We start from the raw sequence: 22,112 nt of genomic DNA on the forward strand, positions 1-22,112 counted from the left end.
TCAGTTTTATTGTGCAGGAACAGGCTGGGGAAATGGGTTTGCCAGGGCAATCCTGTTCAGATTTTGGGAAGGAGATACAAGCAGACTGTGTCAGATTTTGAATCTGAGAGATTAAAGGATGTTGAGGGAAGGCCCAAACCTAGCCAAGTCCGTTCCTTCACCTTTATTTCCAGTACATTGATGATAGTTGGTGCTTTCTCCTGCTTTTGTCCCGCAATGGAAAAGTTCATAATTCTGTTTCCAATTTACATCCTTCCCGTCTTCACATGGTTCATCACGGATTCTCCCCATTCCCTTCTTCAACTTCTGTTTCACAATTTCTGGGGATAGGCTGATGATTAATATTCACTATAAACCCACAGCCACCTTACTTCCTCCCACCCAGTTTCCATTAAAATCTTGATGCCATTCTCCAAATTTCTCCATGTCTATTGCATCTGTTCTGACAATGCCACCTTCAAGGATTTTCCTCCACTGTGCTCGATAGGGCTCTCGGAGATGTCCATTCTATTTCTTGCATTTGTGCTCACACCTCTTCCCCTCCCTCTGAAAACAGCAATCAGATTTATCTTGTCCTCACCTTCCACCCGACTGGCTTCCATGCTGAGCAAACTATCCTCCATTCCTGTCTCCTCCAGCATGTTAGTCACCAAACTACATATTTTCTTCCTCTCGCCTTTCCTTTTGTCATTCTGAGGACACTGTTCCCTCCACGATACCCTTGTTAGACCTTCAATCACGTCCAAAGCTACCCCCTTCCCATCACTCGACAGCACCCTTCCAGTAATAGCACCAGAGATCCAACATCTGCCCTGTAACCTCCTCCCTCCCCATAATCCAGGACAACAAAAGCTCCTCACAGATGAAACAGTGACTACAAAAGCAAAATACTGTGAATGCTGGAAATCTGAAAAGCAGGAAATATTGGGGGAAACCCGAAGTCAGGCATCCTGTAGAAAGACTAACAGATCGATGATCTTGTCAGGGAGACAGATTTGATGATCACCTCCATTTTGTCTGTAAACATGACTCTAAACTCCTGGTTACCTGTTATTTTAAGTCTTCCCTGTGTTTGGCATCCAACACTCTTTCAAAGAACTTCATTGTTCGGCTTGAAGAATAGCACTTCAGCTTCTGATGAGGCACTTTACAGCCTTCCGGACTCCGCATTGGAGATTACAATTTCCAATCATTGCCGCTTTTCCAATTTTTCAGATAGCCATTGTTGGTAATGATTACGCTTTTGACATTTAAAGCAACTTTAGAGCCATCTTTTGTTTCTCATCCCATCTCATCCCCCTTGCACTCCTCGCGCTATTTTTTGTTATTTAATCACTCTTGCCTTCCACCCTATCACAACTTGGCTTTTGTTCAGTCCTTCTTCTCCTGCCTCAGTACGGTACCTCCTCAGAAACCGTTGCATCTCTCAACTTTTTCAAGTTCTGATGAAAGTAACTTTGTCATTCCCTATATGTGCTTCAGCATTTTGTGGTTCTATTTCAGATTTTCAGCATTGGCACTATGTTGCTTTTGTAGCCACTATGGAAGAACATTTGTTTGAGAGAGAAAACAATAAAACTCCAGTATTTTTGGCGAAATTTATTTTCAAATGATGTAATGGAGGGTCTGCGAAGAGACCCTCCATCTTTGCTCATTGACTAAAAGTCTTCACTCACATCACAATTTGCCAGTGAGAGAACTGCCGGACTTTCAGCTTAATATGAACATTCTTTTGCTGCCCAGGTTTCTCCAATGTGCTGAAAATGTTGAAGGGAGAAAGCAGCCGAGAGGATCTGATTTCCATCATCCAGCAATATGGTAGCCATTATATTGCTGAGGCTCTCTATGGCTCAGAGCTCACATGCAAAATACACTTTCCAAGCAAGAAGGTTCAGCAACAGCTTTGGCTTCAGTATCAGAAAGGTAAGAGAAGAATCAACTTTATTATTTGCATAAGCAGAACAATACTCAGTGGGGCTGGAGGGGGGGAGTCATGAAGTTTTACCGTGAAATTTTACTTGATCACAGGACTAAAGGAGCTTTCCTCCCAGCCTGCAGCTTGAGGCAGTGTTGTCCCACATTGCTTATGCCAAATGCCAGCAGTGTCAGCCATTCCAGACCAAACCTCTGGTTATTTCCTCCCTAATCTTTGCCGCTTCCCTTTTGTCCTCTAGTCTAAGACACTCCTTTACAGCACAGAGACTCTTTGGTCCATTAGATCTGGGTCGGCCATCAAGCTCTAGCCATCTATCAAATAATTAAGCACTTGGTCATGTCTCAATATTTCCTTCTATGGCTTGATGTCAAACGTTGACTCCTAACACTCCTGTGAAGTGCCGTGGGGCATTTTATTACATTAAAAGCACTGTCTAAGTGCAAGTTGTTGTAAACAATCACTCAGCACACTCCCTGGGGATTATCTCAGTCCACATTCTAAGATGTGGTACTCAGTCTCTGAAATTTGCAAAAGATATTTCCGACTGTCGGAAGGAAAACTGGCATTAAAAGTATTTCAGCGTGGAAGTTGGTTTCAGTGACAAAAGGAGCAGCACCTCCCAAGCATAAGCAAGAGGAGGAATCTTCCATTGCTGGAGACTGCACGCGGAATGCGGCTGCTGGGATACAGTACTGCGACATGGCGCACCGGGTCAGAAATCTATTGGTGAACGCTATATTTAGGAGGGTAACTTAAAACAATCTGAAAACTGCACACTTGGGTATTTATGTCCTGCATTTATCTACCAATATTATTTTGCAGCAGAGGACTTTAGATAGGAGGGCCAGATACTTTAAGCAAAGCTCACTCCCCCAAATTCTGAGAAAAAACCTCACTTCAATGTCAGCTCTAACCGGTTTGATTAGCCTGGTCTCCTCTCAAACCTGGGTACTGTCGAGCACCGTCATCCTTTATCGGCTTTCAAAACATACTGAGATGCAGGGATTGTGAAATGTCAAGCCACGCTGGATCAGAAAGTCTTTTTGCATCCTTGATACTTGCTATACACAGTAACCTCTCCAGTCCTAAAATCTATTGCTCGGAGTCACCAGTTGTCCGGAAATATTTTGAGCAGACCTCAGCAACTCGAGGACTCGCCACGTGACCGAGAAGGCATCGGCTCAGTAAAGAAAATGAAGATTTAACTCCTCCTTAATGTGGGGCACAATACTTTGGGAAGTAAAGTGATTTTTTAAATCCTTTATGTTTCATTACTTTTGTGTATGTCACATAAATATTTATAACCATGTTGTTTTTCAATTCCCACACCTGGGAATCTAGAAAATACCGAAATTCAGAAATGACTTGGTTCCGAGCATTCCAGACTGGCGAGGTTAGTGTATGTTGTTGATATTTCCGGAAAAAAGGACCATAAGATTGCATTAAAATCCTGCAATTTTATTTTCTGACACACTTTTATTAAATGTATTACTCATTATAAAGCAAGATAACCTTAATATTGTTCACAGAAGTACCAAACTGCAAACCAAATGATCCAACGATGTTCAGCGATACAACACCGACCAAAATGGTCTATTTAACTAAGCTTTGCAACATGCAGTACGTTTAATTGGTAGTTTGATTTTAATTGCTGAGTTTACCCACAAAATGAAATTTGCAACACTTCACAGGGTGGTTCGGGTGGGCATAAATAAAGTTGATTGTTGCGATGGTGGGAAGGGCGCAAGGCTTGCTTTTTGTCCCCAGACAATAAAAAAGCTGTGGTGCTATAAAGGTTTGTCCTGCCATGTTCATTTATATATCAATTTGTTACATGCCTCCTGGAGTGATAATTGTAGATTTTAATGCAGTGATCCCAGCAGTCCAACACCAGAAGCTGACCCTTGGGTGACACAGCTACCCCTACTGGGCACACTAAACCTTCTCTTATCAGACTGACAAATCCACCCTCTTTGGGAAAGAGAAGGATCTCCTTGCGCCCACTGTCTGCAACAATCAGGTTTCCATTGATGTCGACACACATCCCTGCGATGCAGCGGAAGTCTTCGTTCTCAGCGAAAAAATGGCTGTACTGCCGACTGAGCTGTCCCTCTGGACTGACCGAGCCAATGGAGAAGCCACCTTCCAGGTGATGCTCATTCTGACTATTCTCCAGATTCAGGCCCAGGCCCTGAGTGAAATAGACACTGCCGTTGGAATCACAGGTCACAAACTTGGGTCTCACTGCACTGCACAGCCGTGAATAGTTTACAACGCCGACATTACGGTCCACAGTTAGACACCATAGCTTCCCACCTTCTACGTCTGTCACCACAAACTGTCCAGAAGGCATTGCTGCGATGCCCCAGGGCTTCGTCAGCTGGTTTTTATGACATGCAACACATTGCCCAGAAGTGGTGTAAATCTTAACAGAGTTGTCGTAGTTGTCGGTGACGCCAATTAAGCCAATATTGTTGACCGCTACAGAAAGCGGTATCAAGTTTGGGAGCTCAGCACCAAGAAAACTGAGAACAAAATTGTCAATACTATTTGGACTCCTTCTAATCTCCTTCATAAAGCCTTTCCGATTGAAGAGTTGGACACGGAAGTTTCCCCGATCTGCCACGAGCACTTCCCCTTGTATTGTCACACACAGGCTCACTGGGAGGTGAAACAACCCAGGCAAATTCCCGTGGGAACCAATTTTCTTCAACAGCTGACAGTTAGGGGGCCCAGAGGCCATGCTTTCAGTTGCCCTGCTTTTTGGAGATGATGGTAGGAGGAAGCTGGCCATTTCTTTGGAGGGGTCTACCTCTTGTCCATACTCAGTGGGGGTAAACATCTCCATGAGTGTCTCTTCAATGGGAACAGTAAAGGACCTGGTCTCAAGATGTCCAACCTCAGTTGGCTCCAGGTGCTCCCCTTTGACCAATTCTACCTGTTGAAGAGTTAAATGGGTGGGCAAGTTGTTAGTCAAATCAGGGTCTTCATCATCAATGGCTTCTTCAAGAAGAGCTGTGTCTGCCTGTTTGATTTTGGTGCTGAGATAATCACACCGTGACACAATCTGCACCTCTGCAATATTGATCAGATAAGCATGTTCCTCCAGTATCTGATTGTTCATCTTTTCAACTTCCGACACTGCCGATGTGAAAGCCCTGCGGGATTTGGCCAGCTCCTCTTGGATTCTTCGCTCAGCCCGACAGTAATCCTGATGGATTGCTTTGTATTTTGCCTGCATGTTTTTTGCTACCGTGTCCACGGCGGTCTTCTTGTGCTGCATGTCACCCATCAATTCACGTAGCTTGGCAAGCTTAATCCCAACCGCCTTCCTCCGCTGTTCGGCTGCTGCACGAATTGTGACAATGGTGTGTCCTTGCACTTGATGAAACTCAGTCTTGCAATCCTCACAAAGGACCAGGCTGCAGTTCTCGCAGAAGTTTCGAGGCAGCCTCTTCCGGCAGACTTTACACATGACTGTACACATTGCTTCACTCAGAGAGGCCGAATCAATGATTTTTAAAACTGTAAGATTGTCCGACAATTGCGACAGATTATTCATCCTGGTTATTTTGCTGCAAAAGGGACAACGTACTCCATTTATACTGTCTGCTATGAGCTTTTCCAAACACTGTTTGCAGATGGTGTGTCCACACTGCAGGAGTTTGGGCCTTATTACAGTCTGGTTGAAGGTCTCCATACAGATGGGACATTCCAGCACCTCACGGACAATGTCTGCATCCAGGCTAGTTGCCATAGCCACAGCTAGTCACCTATGTCACCTAAAAACAAAGAGCAAAGAGATCAGTAAGTAAGATTTGATGCATTGGCGATTTCCAACTTTTCGAAGGGTGACACATTTAACACCCAGTTTAATATAAACATCATTTCAGTGCACGGTTATATGCCATAACAATTTTACAGAAGAGAAAGTGAACATTGATATCAAAGATGAACCAAAGGAATTTGAGAAATACAGCAACGTATAACAAACACCAGTCAGAAAGTATATAGATTGACAGTTTTTCCACTGTTACAGGGCCTGATTTATAATGCAGCCTTTAGTGGCTTTCCAGAAAGATCAGTTAGGGGGGGGGGGGGAAGCTAATTTACATGTGCTGCTGCAATTTTGAACATGGGCAGCCTCCGATTATCACTACTCGTCAGGTCAGCAATATCAGGAGAAATATATGTTCCTTTGAAAAGGGGTAGTCAGTGTTTTTATAAAAAAAACTCTTAACTAAATTTCAAAGACTGACAACCAACCCACCCAAAGTAGTATTCCTTACACTTCAACCAGAAAGTACGTCTCAGGAAATTCCACTTCCAAATGCAAGGATGTCACTTACATTTTATGTAAACCAACCAACAATTCACTTATCTCTTGTCACGATTACACGTAACACCTATTTAAAACAGGATATTTGGGATCCATTTTAATATTTACATGATGAAGAATTTTACAGGCTGAGGTGGGGCATAGAGAGGATACTAAGAACTATATTTCCTTCTCCACATTCTCTACTTCAAGTTTGCTCACTTCCTTCCACACCGCAGAACTGCCTCTTCAGCCTCTCCTCGCTGACTCGTAGCTGCAATCAGAATTGACTCTGCGAAAGTCTTTGCGAAGAACACCCGTTCAGATCCCCAAACATCTGCAGCTGACCAAGTAGCAATCCACTTGTGCAAGTGTAAAAATATTCCAGCCCTTCCCGTCGTCATTCCCCTCCTCCCCAGATTCCAAAAAGCACTGGCTTTGTCACCAAAGTTAAGACTGCATGCATGCAGGCAGAGGTAGCAGCAGCCCTTGTCATTACCTTCAGGTAGCTCGACCAGTCATTTCAACCAGATGTGTGGCTGGAACAATGTACCGCAAGGTGAGCTCAGGATGAGTACAGTACTAGGACCACAGGGAGGGAGGGTTTGATTTGAGTGCATTGCAGGTCCAATCGATTGTGGGAAAGTAAATCCCAAACAAGATCCACTCCAGGTCTCAGCAGGGAATCTAATGCCAAACACTACCTTCTCCACCCCCTCATATCTCAAATGTCAGGATACCTGACCTTGGGGAGGGGGGCAATTAGTCTGGAGGACGAGGGGAGAAAAACAAAACAAATGTTAAGCTTCTTGCAGGCTCGGTGAGCCCATGTGGCCTCCAGGCCTCGTTTGATGCAGCACTTGGCACATTCGGAGAGGACCCCCAGGCCTACCTTGGTGGGTTGCGGGACTGGGGAAGTCCCGGTGCGGACGCTGCAGTGCAGTGCGCCACTCACCTCACCTGTCGCCGTCCGTCACTCACCTGTCCGGGGAACCTGCCGAGAACGCGCCTGCCCGTCTGCGCGCGCACAATCAACCGCCGGCGCGCGCTCCGTCGATCACCTGCTTTCTCCCGACCCCCGCGCCGCGCCCTGTCAATCAGGCGCCCGGGGAACCCGCTGTCGCCCTCAGCTCCGCCAACCGACCGCTCGCTTTCGACTTTGCAGGCCCAATTGTGACGTCGGCCACGCTCCGCCCCCGCTCGCGCGCGGATTGGCTCCCAAAGCGTCGAGCGGCGGATGTTCGCTCGATTGGTTCGATGCGCTGTCAATCCCCGCTCTCCACCCCGCCCCTCCGACGCGCTGTCAATCAGAGCACTTCTCCCCGCCCCTCTGACGCGCTGTTAATCAGAGCCCTTCTCAACGCCCCTCCCCCTTTGGACTGATCGAACCCGTTCCGTCAAACTCGGACATGCGTGTGCGCATTGGTTATAAGCAGCAGCTTGTCACATGAGAGCCTTGGACAAAAGTTCAACAGTGGGGATATTCGTTATTTTTTTTATATTGGGTTTGTCACATCCTAAAGAACAAAAGTGACATTATATTTACTTGCACCTGCATACGTACATAAAAATAAATAGTTCAAACTTTCGAAGGTGCCTGTCCACGCTTAAACTTGGTTCTGGCAAATTACAGCCATAGGAAAGTTAAAGTGCAGGATGAGGCCATTCAACCTATCGCGGCGTTTGCGCCGCCCCAAAAAGATTAAAAAATAAACTGGCTGTTCACTTTAATCCCACTTTGCAGCACCTGGTCCGCAGTCTCACGGGACTCCAGGTACCTTTTAAGTGAAAGCAAAATACTGCAGGTAATGGAATTCTGAAATAGAAACAGAAAATATGGATAAATGCAGCATGCATGGAGAGAGAAACAGAGTAAATGTTTCCAGTCCATATGACCCTTCCACAGAAGTGGCGATAGCGTTATTCGTGCGATTGATCACAGCTAGAGGAATAAACAAAATACTTAAGCAGTCACAAACAAGAACAGGGGATGCTGCAAAATCTCAACAGGTCTGGCAGCATCTGGAAGGAGAGAAAACAGAGATAACGAGCTGACTTTAAGAGTCAGTCCTGCAAAACTACATTGCGAAATGCAACACTATTTGCATTGAGCCTCATTTGGAAAAACAGAAACACTTCCATTCTCTTTCACAACTACTGGTTGTCTCGCAGCTCTTTATCTATATATTCCAATCAACAATTCAGCAAATGCAGTATTTTTTTCCAGTGTAGGCTTGGTTACTGCTACGATTTATACCTCACCTTTATACATGCTTACCTTACATGGGGACTGTGGGATCGCACAGTTTTGCAGTTTACACGGAACCTTGGTCAGTGCGGAGGGAACAGAGTTTCAGTCTTTCCAGTGCTCAGGGGAAGTTTATGTTTGCCCAGTTCTGGATGTTGGACCAGCAGTTTAACAATTTAGAGACAGTCGAAGGATCTAGAGAGATGACAATGATGGGTTACCTCTGGGTGCTCCGGTTTCCTCCCACAGCCCAAAGCAGGTTAGGTGGATTGGTTAATGCTAAATTGCCCTTAGCGTCCAAATAAGTTGGGTGGGGTTACTGGGATAGGTTGGAGGTTTGGGCTTGGGTCGGGTGCTCTTTCCGAAGGCCAATGCAGACTCGATGGTCCGAATGGCCTCCTTCTGCACTGTAAATTCTATGATTCTATGATGCAGAGATCATAGATCATAGAATTTACAGTGCAGAAGGAGGCCATTCGGCCCATCGAGTCTGCACCGGCTCTTGGAAAGAGCACCCTACCCAAGGTCAACACCTCCACCCTATCCCCATCCCCATAACCCAGTAACCCCACCCAACACTAAGGGCAATTTTGGACACTAAGGGCAATTTATCACGGCCAATCCACCTAACCTGCACATCTTTGGACTGTGGGAGGAAACCGGAGCACCCGGAGGAAACCCACGCACACACGGGGAGGATGTGCAGACTCCGCACAGACAGTGACCCAAGCCGGAATTGAACCTGGGATCCTGGAGCTGTGAAGCGATTGTGCTATCCACAATGCTACCGTGCTGTCCTCAGTGTAAATGTGGGACCTGCTGTGTTTGCAGATGATGCCACCTGTTAATGAGAAATACATCAGGAAGTTTGACTTTGTTTCTTCAGAAAATTGGATATGATTTGATTGAGTTGTTGCAAGACGATGAAGGGAATTCACGAAATAATTCAACTGAAGCTGTTATTTTGGCAATAGGTTCAAATATTGGACAATATAAATAAGAAAGTGAGGAACTTCTCACTAAGGGTAATCAGATACATTCCTTTTCAGCTGAAAGATAATTGTCTGGATTTTGAGATTTAAAAATGTTGAAGTTATCAATCGTCACTGATATTAAAGTGATAATTGTACTGCAACATTTAGCCCTCAGATATGTGCAGTTAAACACGGAAATCAGGAATTTTCTGTCTGTGTTACCAGGTCCTCCAAAAATTATGCCACATTGGTATCACGCTGAGTGACTGCATTTAAATGCACGGAATTGTATGAAATTGCTGTACTTATGTAATAGATACATATTAAACTTTCCAGAAAAAGGTTAGAGCTTGTCCATTCTAAAGCAAGTACATTTTTAACAGTGCGACAAGTCCTAATTGCTGCCAACACTGAAATTTACTTTCAAAAGTGTGGATTCTTAGTTCTTCACATTTTAATTATTGGAGATATTGAAAAATAAAAGTAAAATATTTTATGATTTTATTTTATTTCTATTGGCTCTATGAATTTTATATTTCTTTGGGGAGGACTCCTGCCCGAAAAAGTGAGTATGAAGGCACTGGAAGAAGAGTTTGGCATTGTATCGAGCCCGAGTTGAGTTGGGGGGCGTAAGGGTATGAAGCTGAGTTGTTTACTGGGTGCAGCATGTTCAACTTCAGAAAGGGAAGGCCAGAGAGTATGGTAAATATATGGCAAGATCTGGGGGAGGGGGCAGGGGCCTGGATGGGCGTTGGTATCGATAAGTTGTTAGAGCTTGCGTTCTGTAACACTGGAAGGAAGCAAAAAGGTTTACCGTTATGGCGGCGGATGAGACGAAGAATGAAATGAAACTGGGGACAAGAACAGCTTTGAGATAGGGTGAGTTGGCACTGCTGGAGAGATATCAAGTGTTTGCATATGGCGGTGCATGGCCTAAATTGGATCTCAAGATATTGCGAGAATAGCTCTCCAAGGAGTGTTGTATGTCCTGGAGATACCTGGAATCCTGGGTGGATTCAAAACATGAGGGGTGGAACTTGAGTTGGAATCCATTCGGGGTAAGTCATGGATAAAGACAATCGCTGAGGACAGAAATATAGCTCTGAAAGTGAGGTTTGGTAAACATCTTGTCAAACATCAGGAGGGAAATGGAAAGCAAAGAAGGTGGTCAGACAAACTGAAATCCTGTTGGAGAGAAGAACAGTACTTCTTCAGGATAGGCATTCCACAAAGAGAAGTGACAGTGAATTAAACACAAAGAAAGAAGTAAATTACTGCAGATGCTGGAATCTGAAACAAAGAAAGAAAATAATGGACAGTCACAGGAAGGCTGACAGCCTCTCAGGGGAGAGGCTGGATGACTCTGTCAAAGCTGGAGAGAACTGGAAATAGGTTCATATTTATACTTTTATGGGGGGATGTGGAACAGTGGGACTGGATAGAGAGCAAGCGATAGGAGGAGATTAACAAAGACGCCATGGATAGAAAGACAAAAGGAATGTAAATGGAGTGATCAAGGCTAAGAAGGGTGCTGATGTTGATATATTAGGAGATTAGAATGTATTAATGACAGAACAAAGGTAAGCAGTGTGTCAAAGGATAACTAGCAACAGGGAACAGGTGGGCCAAGTGGGGTGGGGGTAGGAGGGGATGGTCAATGGTGAGGGGAAAAACAAATCGATGGAAGAAAGGAAAATAAATTGATAGAAATAAAAATGGGGTGAAGGTGGAGGAGAGGGTTCACAGTCTGAAATTATTGAACTCAATGTTGAGTCTGGAAGGCTGTAATGTGCCAGATTGGAAGGTGAGGTGCTGTCCCTCCAGTTTGCATTAGGCTTTATTGGAACATTGCAGCAGGCCAAGAACAGGCATGTGGACATGAGAGCAGGACGGTGAGTTGAAATAACAGTGACAGGAAGGCCTGGGTCCTGCTTGCCGATGGACCAAAGGTGTTCGTAAAGCAGTCACCCAGTCTACGTTTAATCTTTCCAATGTGGAGTGGACCGCATTGGGAACAGCAAATGCAATAGACCAGATTGAAGGAGGTGGACATGAAGCACTGCCTCACTTTAAAAGAGTGTTTAGGAACTTGGATATTGAGCAGGAAGAAGGTAAAGGGGCAGGTGTTACACCATCTGCGATTGCATAGGAAGAGGGTGAGGTGTTGGGGGTGATGGAGGAGTGGATCAAGGTATCCCTATGGAGGAGTGGACTAGGGTATGAGGGAATAGTCCCTGTGAAATGCTGACAGGGGAGTGAGAGAAGATGTCTTTGATAGTGACATCATGTTGGAATTGGCGGAGGATGATTCTCTGAATGCGGAGGCTGGTGGGGTGAAAAGCGAGGATAACGGGGACCTACTACACTAATAGATCCAGCTCAGCAAGAGATCTTTATGCAGTCATTCAGTGACTGGTTTAGTTCAGTGGGCTAGACAGCTGATTTGTGATGCAGAACAAGGCCAGCAGCGCGAGTTCAATTCCCGTACCAACTTACCTGAACAGGCACCGGAATGTGGCAACTAGGGGCTTTTCACAGTAACTTCATACTTGTGACAATAAAAGGTAATTATTATTATTATTAGTGGAATCTTATTATTAATCCTTGGCTGAGTTTGAAACTTACTAATGGATTCTGCGCAGCAGGAGTTGTTGAGAAGGGGAATGTGATATTGGTCACTTTGACAGATGCATGTTCTGCCTTCCAATCATTTCCAGAAATGGGTCCGTGTCCCATTGAATGGAGGTGTGCCTCTTAACCTGTCCACCTCGGCCTCTGTCTCAGCTTCAAGCCTGCAGGCACGGCTTCATCCTTCCCCTGACTCCCTGCGGGCACAAGATTGCGACATTCAGAAATCTCTTGGCTCCCGATTCTGCCGTCCAAAGGTGAAAACCTGGTCCAGACAGTTGCTTGTGCTGTTCACCAAGATCCCTTGTAGAGGGTGCCTTGCCAACAGAGCATTTCAATCACAGCAAGTTCCTGTCTAAAACTCCTTAATAAATCTGTGGAATAATAATGATCAGTTGGAGCTGTTTATTCATCACTGAGCACAAATTCGAGCCCTTTAGGTTTGCAGAATAATTTGTAAAGAAAGTCTTTGAACCAACTGGTACAGCTTAGTTCAGAAGGCATTTCATTGTTATTGGAGACAGTAGAAATGGAAGTATTTGGTGGGGCAGCAGAATAATAGGTTGATCTATTAAAAAGGGATAGATCTGTGACTTTTTGTGTTTCTAAATAACATAAAATAACTGCACAAAGAACAGAAATAAATGATGGATGGACTCTGTGTGGCCAGATATCAATTTAGTAAGGGAGTGGCCCAGATCTGATAACTGAACGTGAAAATACTGCTTGATGACTAAAAGTCTTATGTCGAGACTGGTTGGAGCCTTCTTGTGATAACAATGTGAATAAAATTGGAGAGTTTTGAGAATGTTAGCTCCGAATACAGCACCATTGAAATAATGGAACATTGCTAATCGCTTGATTTCTGATCCACTAATAAACAGTTTAATACTTTGTTTTGGGTCAGAACAAAGAGGTCAGAAATGGTCATATTTGATAAATTACAACATTTCCAATGATTTCCATTATTTACATGAATGTATTAATTGGGAAGTGCTTCAGGCTTATAATGAGTTCACTTAAAACAATTTGTTACGAGGATGTTTTTGGTTCCCCCCTCCGAGCTCCAATGTACTGACTCCATTATTCTCCTTGGCATCAGCTTTTGATTTGGCTTCACTGTTCGCAGCCCTGTTGTCACATTTGACCCGAAGATGAGCTTAACTTCATATTCATTTCATATCTAAGATCCCCTATTTTCACCGCCAACATCCCACAGCTTCACCAATGCTGCATTTTACCTGCAATTGAAACTTTCATTCAGGCATTTGTTACCACTAGACTCAACTACTCCAGTGCGGTCCTGCCTAGTCTCCCATGGTGTAGATTCCAAAGACTTGAGGCAATCCAACCTCTGTTGCCATTGTTTTAATGGCTGTTTATCTATTGCCCCTGCACTGCCAGAAAAGTCCTGAAATGTTAACTCTGCTTCTCTTCACATACACTCGCAGAACTGCTGAGCATTTCCAGCATTTTACGGTTATATTAGTGGGAAACATCACAGACGACTGTAGGAAGAAAAACAGAGCGTGGAGCCAAAATGTTCCTGCCGTTCCCACCGGTGGGATCATCTTGTTCCACCAACAGTGACAACCCCCCCCGCCTGCCTGCTGTGGGCTCCTCAGCAGTGAAGGGCACGAACAACAGGAAAGTCCATGACAACAGCAAGACTGGAAGGTCCCGCTGTCGGTCACTGGTGGGCTGCGTCTGCTGCTGCAAAACATGCAGTCGGGGGAGGTGGAGGGGACTGAAAATCCTGTCCAAGGATCTTAAAAGTCAATGAATTAAAATTTTTGTCAAATGTTATGAATTCAATTAATCGTATCTGTGTGCCCCTGCGGGCGTTGTTGAATTTGGGGGTGCAGCATATACCAATGCTGGTCGTGTGGTTTCTGCCCAATGACCAGGATGGGCGATGCTGTGAGTGTGTGGATGCGTCCCCCAGCTTAGTCCAACAGCCAGTGATGAGCATTTTGGGGAGTCAGAAAACAAGCTTTCAAGCTGCGAGTGCGCCATGAGCTGGCTGTACAAATGGGATCCAGGAGGAGGCCCGGGAACTGTTTGGTGGACCCAAGTTCTGGAAATAGAGCGAAGAAACCCTGGGAACCTCTAACAGTTATTGTGCACATACCATAAAGTGGAGGCAGAAGTTCTGACCTTTCCAATTAGAAACCTTGCAAAAAGCTTGATTGTGGAATTGCATTGAAGGAACTCATGTATTTACTCTGAAGTTAATGCAATAGTGAGTTTAGAATTCAGTTATTTTGAGTCTCAGGTGGTAGGCCAAAAGACAACTGGTTGAAGCAGAGTTAACCCAAGCAAGACATCTTGGTGTTGTGACAGTGGTAAATCTGCACCGAAGTTTCTGCCTGTAAGGGTTGCTGGGATAAAAGGAATAGTGTGAGTTTGAATAAATTTCTGGTAGAACATAGAACATAGAACAGTACAGCACAGAACAGGCCCTTCGGCCCTCGATGTTGTGCCGAGCAATGATCACCCCACTTAAACCCACGTAACCCGTATCCCAACAATCCCCCCATTAACCTTACACTACGGGCAATTTAGCATGGCCAGTCCACCTAACCCGCACATCTTTGGACTGTGGGAGGAAACCGGAGCACCCGGAGGAAACCCACGCACACACAGGGAGGACGTGCAGACTCCACACAGACAGTGACCCAGCCGGGAATCGAACCTGGGACCCTGGAGCTGTGAAGCATTGATGCTAACCACCATGCTACCGTGAGGCATGTTTTGTCTAATGTAATAGAGTTCATCTTTCTCACTTAGTAAATCTTTTATTCTTTGTTAAAATTTTATCAGCAGGCTCCTAAGAATCTGTGTAGAAACTGCCCTCCACAGTTTAAAGTTAGGATCCACCAAACCAGGTTACGCACTGAGATCTGAGTTGTCCTGTATTAACATCAGCTGGGAGTATAACACAAGTGTGAAGTTAATTCTATTTTCAGATCATAATTTTTATAAAAGTAGGAAGGCTATTAGTGTGGATGTCACTTGAAATTAAAAGATGTGCCCTGATGTGTCGTGTTAATCACCCAGGGTTAAAACGGACTGCAACAGGATGCAGTTGTACTTGAAAGTAGACTCCAAACTTTGGTGTTGGTTCAATACGCTTTATTGAACTTGTTAAGCAGTGCACACAGTTCGCTGTGGGTTTGACACTCTACTAATCTAAGCATGCTTACTATAACTAACTCGACCAGACTATCTCTGAGCCACGTGTAGAAGGTGCTAACTGATATATACACCCTGACTGTCACTCCAGTTGTCACCAGTGGAAAGAGGCAGAGTGTTGATGTCTCATGTGTTTTACAGTGGGAGACCACCGTCTAGTTTTCTGCACGGTGATTGGTTGTGTTTTGTCCTCTGTGTTGATTGGCTGTGCTGGGTGTCTGTCACTGCCTGTCTGTATCTCATTATGTGCATGAGTGCATATCATGACATCTTCCCTTTTTAAAAAAAAATATTGGTTGCTTGGAGCATATGCGACTGCATTTACATGTAGAACTATTACATTAAATGGTGAGTGGATGAAAGCGAGTGGATGAATATACACATAAGAGGTATCTAGTGTGCAGATACAGAACAAAATTTACAAGATAAATGTCTATAAGTCCAATCTTTGGGGATTGCGTCTGATCCTTGTCGACCGCCGGAGAGGTGGAGGTGGGGACAACGGCGCCTCGACAGGCGGGATTGCTGCCAGATTGGTGGCCTCGTGGTGCGAGGTGTCTGGAGGAGGCACAACAACATATGGAAAAGTAGGATCTGGTGCTGGGCAGGCAACTTTGCGCAGTGCCCTTCTGTTGCGCCTGACAATGGAGCCATCAGCCATACGAACTACAAACGATCTGGGAGCAGCTTGTCAAACAACAGCTGGAGCTGACCAGCCTCCATCAGGTAGCTTGATCTGAACAGTATCTTCCGGAGATAGCACAGGCAAATCGGTAGCATGAGCATCGTACGTCAGCTTTTGCCGGTTCCTGAGTTGCTGCTCCTTTTGCAGCACTGGGAGGTGATCCAGGTCTGGTAAGTGTATGGTTGGAACAGTCGTCCGCAGGTCTCTATTCATGAGGAGTTGAGCCGGAGACATACCGGTTGCCAGAGGGATTGCCCTGTACGCCAACAGCGAAAGGTTGAAGTCAGAAGCAGAGTCCGCAGCCTTGCAGAGCAGTTGCTTCACTATATGGACTCCTTTCTCAACCTTCCCGTTGGACTGTGGGTAGCGTGGGCTTGTGGTGATGTGGTTGAATTGGTACGACTTGGCGAAATTGGACCACTCTTGGCTGTGGAAGCAGGGACCTTTGTCACTGATGACAGTGAGTGGAATACCATGCCTGGCAAATGTCTCCTTGCAGGCCTTGATGACTGTCCTTGATGTGAGGTCTGACAGCTTCATAACTTCTGGGTAATTTGAGGAGTAATCTATGATGAGCACATAGTCACGCCCATTGGCTTGAAAAAGGTCGATTCCCACCTTGGACCATGGAGAGGTCACGATCTCGTGTTGCTGGAGTGTTTCTTTTGTTTGAGCAGGCTGGAAATGCTGGCAGGTCGCACAATTGAGGACCATGTTAGATATGTCCTGCCGGGCCCAGCACCTACACGTTTCGACACCTAGGTGTCCCTCGTGGATTTGTTTGAGCACTAAGCTCTGCAGACTGCGAGGAATAACAATACAATCTAGCTTGAGGAGGATCCCCTCGATGACTGTCAGATCGCCCTTCACATTAAAGAACTGAGGACATTGCCCTTTTTGCCAGCCATTTGCAAGGTGGTGCATTACATGCTGCAGAAGAGAGTCTTCGGCAGTCTCTTCACGAATGCTGATCACTCTTTCATCTGAGGCCAGGAGGTTGCTGGCACACAGCTGCACCTGTGCGTCAATCTGGCGGATATAGTCAACCTGTTCACAGGGCGAGGTGATGGAGTGGGACAGGGCATCCGCAATTATCAGCTCCTTGCCTGGTGTGTATACTAACTCAAAATCGTACCTTCGGAGTCGAAGGAGTATGCGCTGAAGCCTGGCGTCACATCAATCAAGTCCTTATGTATGATATGGACCAACGGTCTGTGGTCAGTCTCTACTGTGAATGTTGGTAGACCGTCGACGTAGTCATGGAACTTTACAATGCCGGTTAGGAGGCCCAGGCACTCTTTTTCTATTTGGGCGTACCTCTGTTCAATAGGAGTCATGGCCCTTGACACAGAAGCAACTGGAGCCCAGGACGAGGTCATCCCTCTGGAGGAGCACCGCACTAATGCCGTCCTGGCTTGCGTCCGTGGAGATTTTTGTTTCCCAGTCCGGGTCAAAAAACGCGAATACCGGAGCAGCGGTAAGCTTTGCTTTGAGCTCGAGCCACTCTGCTTAATGTGTGGGTAGCCACTGGAATGCAGTGGACTTCTTCACCAGATGCCTGAGAGCGGAGGTGTGTGAGGCCAAGTTGGGAATGAATTTTCCCAAGAAGTTCACCATTCCGAGGAAGCGTAGTACCGCCTTCTTGTCTTCCCGGGTCTTCATGGCGTTAATGGCCTTGACCTTGTCCGAATCTGGTCGCACACCTTGCTGGGATATCTGGTCTCCCAAGAGCTTGATGCCAAAGGAGCACTTGGCCTTGTTCAGCTTGAGGCCATTTGCATGGACACGTCGAAAGACTTGTTTGAGACAAGATATGTGTTCCTTGGGAGTTGTGGACCATATGATTATATCATCTACGTAGACACCCACACCCTCAATGCCCTCCATCATCTGCTCCATTATCCTGTGGAAGATTTCAGAGGCTGAGACAATGCCGAACGGCATACGGTTATAACAGTACCTGCCAAATTGTGTGTTGAACGTGCAGAGCTTCCTACTGGACTCGTCCAGTTGTATCTGCCAGAAACCACGCGATGCATCTAGCTTTGTGAAGAATTTGGCATGTGCCATCTCACTGGTCAGTTCCTCCCGCTTCGGGATCGGGTAGTATTCCTGCATTATGTTCTGGTTAAGATCTTTGGGATCTATGCATATCTGCAAGTCTCCTGAGGGCTTCTTCACACCGACCATCGAGCTGACCCAGTCAGTCGGTTCCATCACTTTGGAGATGATTCCCTGGTCTTGGAGCTTCTGTAGCTGTGCCTTTAAACATTCCTTCAGAGGAGCCGGCACTCGGCGTGGTGCCTGGATTACTGGCGTGGCATCAGGCCTGAGTAGGATCTTGTAGCAGTATGGCAGAGTGCCCATTCCATCAAACACATCTGGATATTGAGCAAGGATGTCATCAATGTCAGCCTGAAGATCCACATTGGAAGAAGACATGGCATGGACTCGCTGTACGAGGTTGAGTAGCTTGCATGCATGGGCACTGAGCAGAGATGCCTTATCAGTCTAACGATTTTGAATCGCAGTGTGACATTGATGGTCTTGTTGGAGACAAATAGATGACAAAATCCGAGTGCAGTTATGGCATTGCCATTATAATCAAGGAGCTGGCAGGCTGGCAGTTGAATTTTGGGTTGCTTTTTAATGCGGTCAAAACTAGCTTGAGAGATTAGGTTGGCAGAAGCACCAGTGTCTGGCTTGAACTGGATGCAACATTGATTAATTTGTATGAAAGCACGCCATTCGTCCACAGAATCCACATTGAGGATAGATAGGCGGCTTGCTGAAATTCAAGAGGCATACTCACATGTACTAATGATGCCCACACGATAGGGGGACTCCAGGCAGTCGTCCTCTGGATCCGTAGGGCTACCAGGATCAGAATCCAGTAAACCTTGCTGTACACATCAAACCCGCTTGCGTTGAAATTGGGATCGCTGGCCCTTGACTGTTGTTGCAGACCTGCACAAGGCTGCATAATGTCCAGGCTTCCCGCAATTTAAACATCGCCTGCCTTTTGCAGGGCATTGCCAATTTAAGTGGGCGGTGCCGCAGTTCGGGCACGTCATGACGTTGACGTCATTACGCTCTGTGCATCGTCGCACATGCGCAGTGCGGTCAGCCGACGTTCGCACCTGTGCAGTTTGGTTTTCGGCCGCTTCGTTCTCCCGTTCGTGTTGCGCATGCGTGGGGCCCTGAGAAAAGTGCGCGAAATGGCCACTTTCATCGATACTCAGGCGCTGCATCCAGGCAATGGCCTGTACACTCTCTGTCCCGTGGGAGGCAAGTTTTTCGTATTCTGCTGATTTGAAACGAGAGTACCGATTTCTTGCATGCTCATGCACTATACACGTCTCGATTGTAACTGGCAGGGTCATGTGCCTAATTTTGAGGAGTTGCTCCCGCAAGGAATCGGAGCGCACCCCAAACATGATCTGATCCCTGATCATGGAATCATCGGTTGCACCATAATTGCAAGACTGCGCTAATATACAGAGATGAGTTAGAAAGGATTGGAACGATTCATCCTTACCCTGAAGACGTTGCTGGAAGATATAGCGCTCAAGGTCTTGTTTGTTTCGACTTCACAGTGACTGTTGAACTTCTCCAAAATGGCCTTGAATTTGAACTTCTCCTGGCCATCGGTAAAATTAAATTGAAAATCTGGATAGCTTGGTCCCCCGCAGTGGGAGCAGCGTGATTTTTCTGGCATTGGACGCATCCTCAAGGTCAGAGGCCTGAATGTTAAGAAGGAACCTTTGCTTGAAGACCCGCCAGTTGGCGCCGAGATTGCCGAAGATCCGTAGCTGTGAAGGGGCCTGGATCTTCTGCATGCCGCTGGAAGGCACTTGCTGGTTGTCACAGAATCACTCAAGGTAAACCACTTAGAGATAGTAGACTACTGGTACCATGTCTTGTCAATCACCAGGACTGCAACTGGATGCAGTTGAACTTGAAAGTAGACTCAAAACTTTGGTGTTGGTTCAATAGGCTTTATTGAACTTGTTACGCAGTGCACACAGTTCGCTGTGGGTTTGACACTCTACTAATCTAAGCGTGCTTACTATAACTAACTCAACCAGACTAGCTCTAAGCCATGTGTAGAAGGTGCTAACTGATATATACACCCAAACAGTCGCTTCAGTTGAAAACAGTGGAAAGAGGCAGAGTGTTGATGCCTCGTGTGTTTTATAGTGGGAGACGACCTTCTCGTGTTCTGCCTGGTGATTGGTTATGTTGTTGATTGGCTGTATTGGGTGTCTGTCACTGCCTATCTGTATCTCATTATGTGCATGAGTGCATATCATGACATGATGGATCAATGAACTTATTCACCAATAATAAAAAACATAGTTAAAAAAAAACAAGATGGGTTTGCCGGTCAGCGATGCCGAAATTGCGTTCGGCAATAGGCCAGAGAATCAAAGTTCCCTAACAAATCGGGGGCGGTGCCACTTTCACAATGCTCCGCCTGAGGCCCACCACCCGATGCTTCGCCCCCGACCGGCCGAGTTCCCGACGGCGTCGGTCGGGTGTGGTCTCATCCGTCAGCAACTCGGTGTAGCGGCTGTGTCCGCCGCTGTGTATGCTGTTTACGCCACTGTGTACAGGGGGGAGGGCCGATCCGCAGGCGGGGGAGTTTATCAGGGGCTGGCGGCACTGTTGGCGGTTGGTCTGGGGCGTGACAGCTGGCTGAAGGGGGGGACTATTTTGCGGGCCGGGTCCACGAGCGGCCGCTGCCATATTGCATGGCACGGCCGCTGCAGGCTGCCGCCGTGCGCATGCACGGCCACGGACCCGGCAATTCTCTGGGCTGTATTGCCAGCAAGAGCCGGGTGCTCTACGCTGCCTTCCTGCTGGTCCCCAGTAAAATGGGAAATCAGTGACCGTTTTACACCCTTGTTTCTGGCATAAAATTACACCATTCCCATGCTGACTGTGAGTATGTGGGGGCATAACCCAAGATCTTCAGACTGATAAGGTGCCAATTCTGATATCGGGCTGGATTCTCTGGTCCCCTCCCAGCTGTGTTTTTCTTGGAGGTGGGATTCTCCACTCCCTCCACTTGTCAATGGGATCACTCATTGAAGCCACGCCACGCCGTTGGGAAACCCATGGGTGGTGGTACGTTGCCGGCAGGAACAGAGAATTCCAACGGTCAGAGAATTCCAGCCTAGGTCTGTGTTGGATTAACTATTCTCAGCAAGGGTGTTATAGTTGGTCAACAGAAACTAGAAATGGTGTCACTATCTCTATTGTCAAGGAAACATCAGCCAGATGTATCCGTCATTATCTCTGTCTCAAGTGATTCTGATCCACAGTGTGCAGGTGCAGCTACCAACTAAGTGTGTGGAAACTAGCTGTGATGCTCTGACTAAAATTTATGCCTTGACCCACTCATGAAGGATGGTCATTGGTTAGGAATGGGTTAAGAGATATTCCAATTAGATGTCTCATTGATGTTAAGTGTCCAATACTTGACATTGATATGTAAAGAGGTTACAGGTAGCTCTTGTGGTATGTGATGTGGTGACAGAGTTTTGTACAGAGTGTGTTAAAGGAAAATGAAGGTGTTTGTGAAAAGGAGCAGAACTTCTGACTCTTTACTCAACAGCAGCGGGAAGATAACAGTCATTTGAGCAAAGTACTTAATTGTTCATGGAACATTACTTATGGTGGCACTGTCACCTCTGAATCAGATGATTGTGGGTTCAAATGTCGCTGCGGAGACTTGAACACATTTATATTAGAGCTGATATTTCAGTGCGGTACTGGGGGAGTGCTGTGTTGCCGGAGCTGCCGTGTTTTGGGTGAAATTTGAAACGAGGCCTAGTCGTCTTCTCAGGTGAATGTAAACAATGTCACAACACTATTCAGAAAAGAGCGATGGAACTCTCGCAGTTCACAGCCCACAGTTATCCCTCAGCCAACATGTGAAGAAAGTTATTGTAATGATATGTATGTAGTCAGGTTAGTGAAGGGTTAATTATTACATCTCTGTGTATATCAAACACTAGAGGGCGCGACCACTTCTCTGTATTTAAGTCACATCCTGAGGGGATTCTGGGAGTAGCATAAGGAGAAAACATGGTGACAGCATTAGAAGAAGATTAGATTAGACA

General features: G+C 46.1%; 2 protein-coding genes across 16 annotated transcripts in view; one reads left to right on the forward strand and one right to left on the reverse strand.

Annotated features, from left to right (window-relative positions):
* The window catches only part of LOC119955607 (astrotactin-2-like), a 1,814,189-nt gene that overhangs the window by 1,166,907 nt on the left and 625,170 nt on the right, over positions 1-22,112 (forward strand). For all 12 annotated transcript variants that reach the window (XM_038781996.1, XM_038781994.1, XM_038781999.1 and 9 more), the window contains one exon: positions 1,744-1,923. In XM_038781996.1, the coding sequence (XP_038637924.1) occupies positions 1,744-1,923 (180 nt within the window). The remainder of the gene's footprint in view (positions 1-1,743; positions 1,924-22,112) is intronic.
* On the reverse strand, positions 3,374-7,459 carry trim32 (tripartite motif containing 32). Of its 4 annotated transcripts, none has more exons than XM_038782003.1 (2): positions 7,316-7,459; positions 3,374-5,718 (listed from the first exon to the last, which is right to left on the reverse strand). In XM_038782003.1, exon 2 carries the CDS (start codon positions 5,691-5,693, stop codon positions 3,759-3,761), a length of 1,935 nt encoding a protein of 644 aa, XP_038637931.1. In that variant the 5' UTR covers positions 5,694-5,718; positions 7,316-7,459; the 3' UTR covers positions 3,374-3,758. The 4 variants fall into 4 exon arrangements, with proteins under 4 accessions (XP_038637931.1, XP_038637933.1, XP_038637934.1 ...); XM_038782005.1 differs by having other exon boundaries at positions 7,236-7,424; XM_038782006.1 differs by lacking the exon at positions 7,316-7,459 and adding an exon at positions 7,147-7,259.

The sequence above is a fragment of the Scyliorhinus canicula genome, chromosome 21 (assembly GCF_902713615.1).
Source record: "Scyliorhinus canicula chromosome 21, sScyCan1.1, whole genome shotgun sequence".
NCBI classification, from domain to species: domain Eukaryota; kingdom Metazoa; phylum Chordata; class Chondrichthyes; order Carcharhiniformes; family Scyliorhinidae; genus Scyliorhinus; species Scyliorhinus canicula.

Excerpts from the sequence above, each read along its gene's own strand:
- trim32 (XM_038782003.1), bottom strand. The coding sequence starts at position 5,693 with ATGGCAACTAGCCTGGATGCAGACATTGTCCGTGAGGTGCTGGAATGT.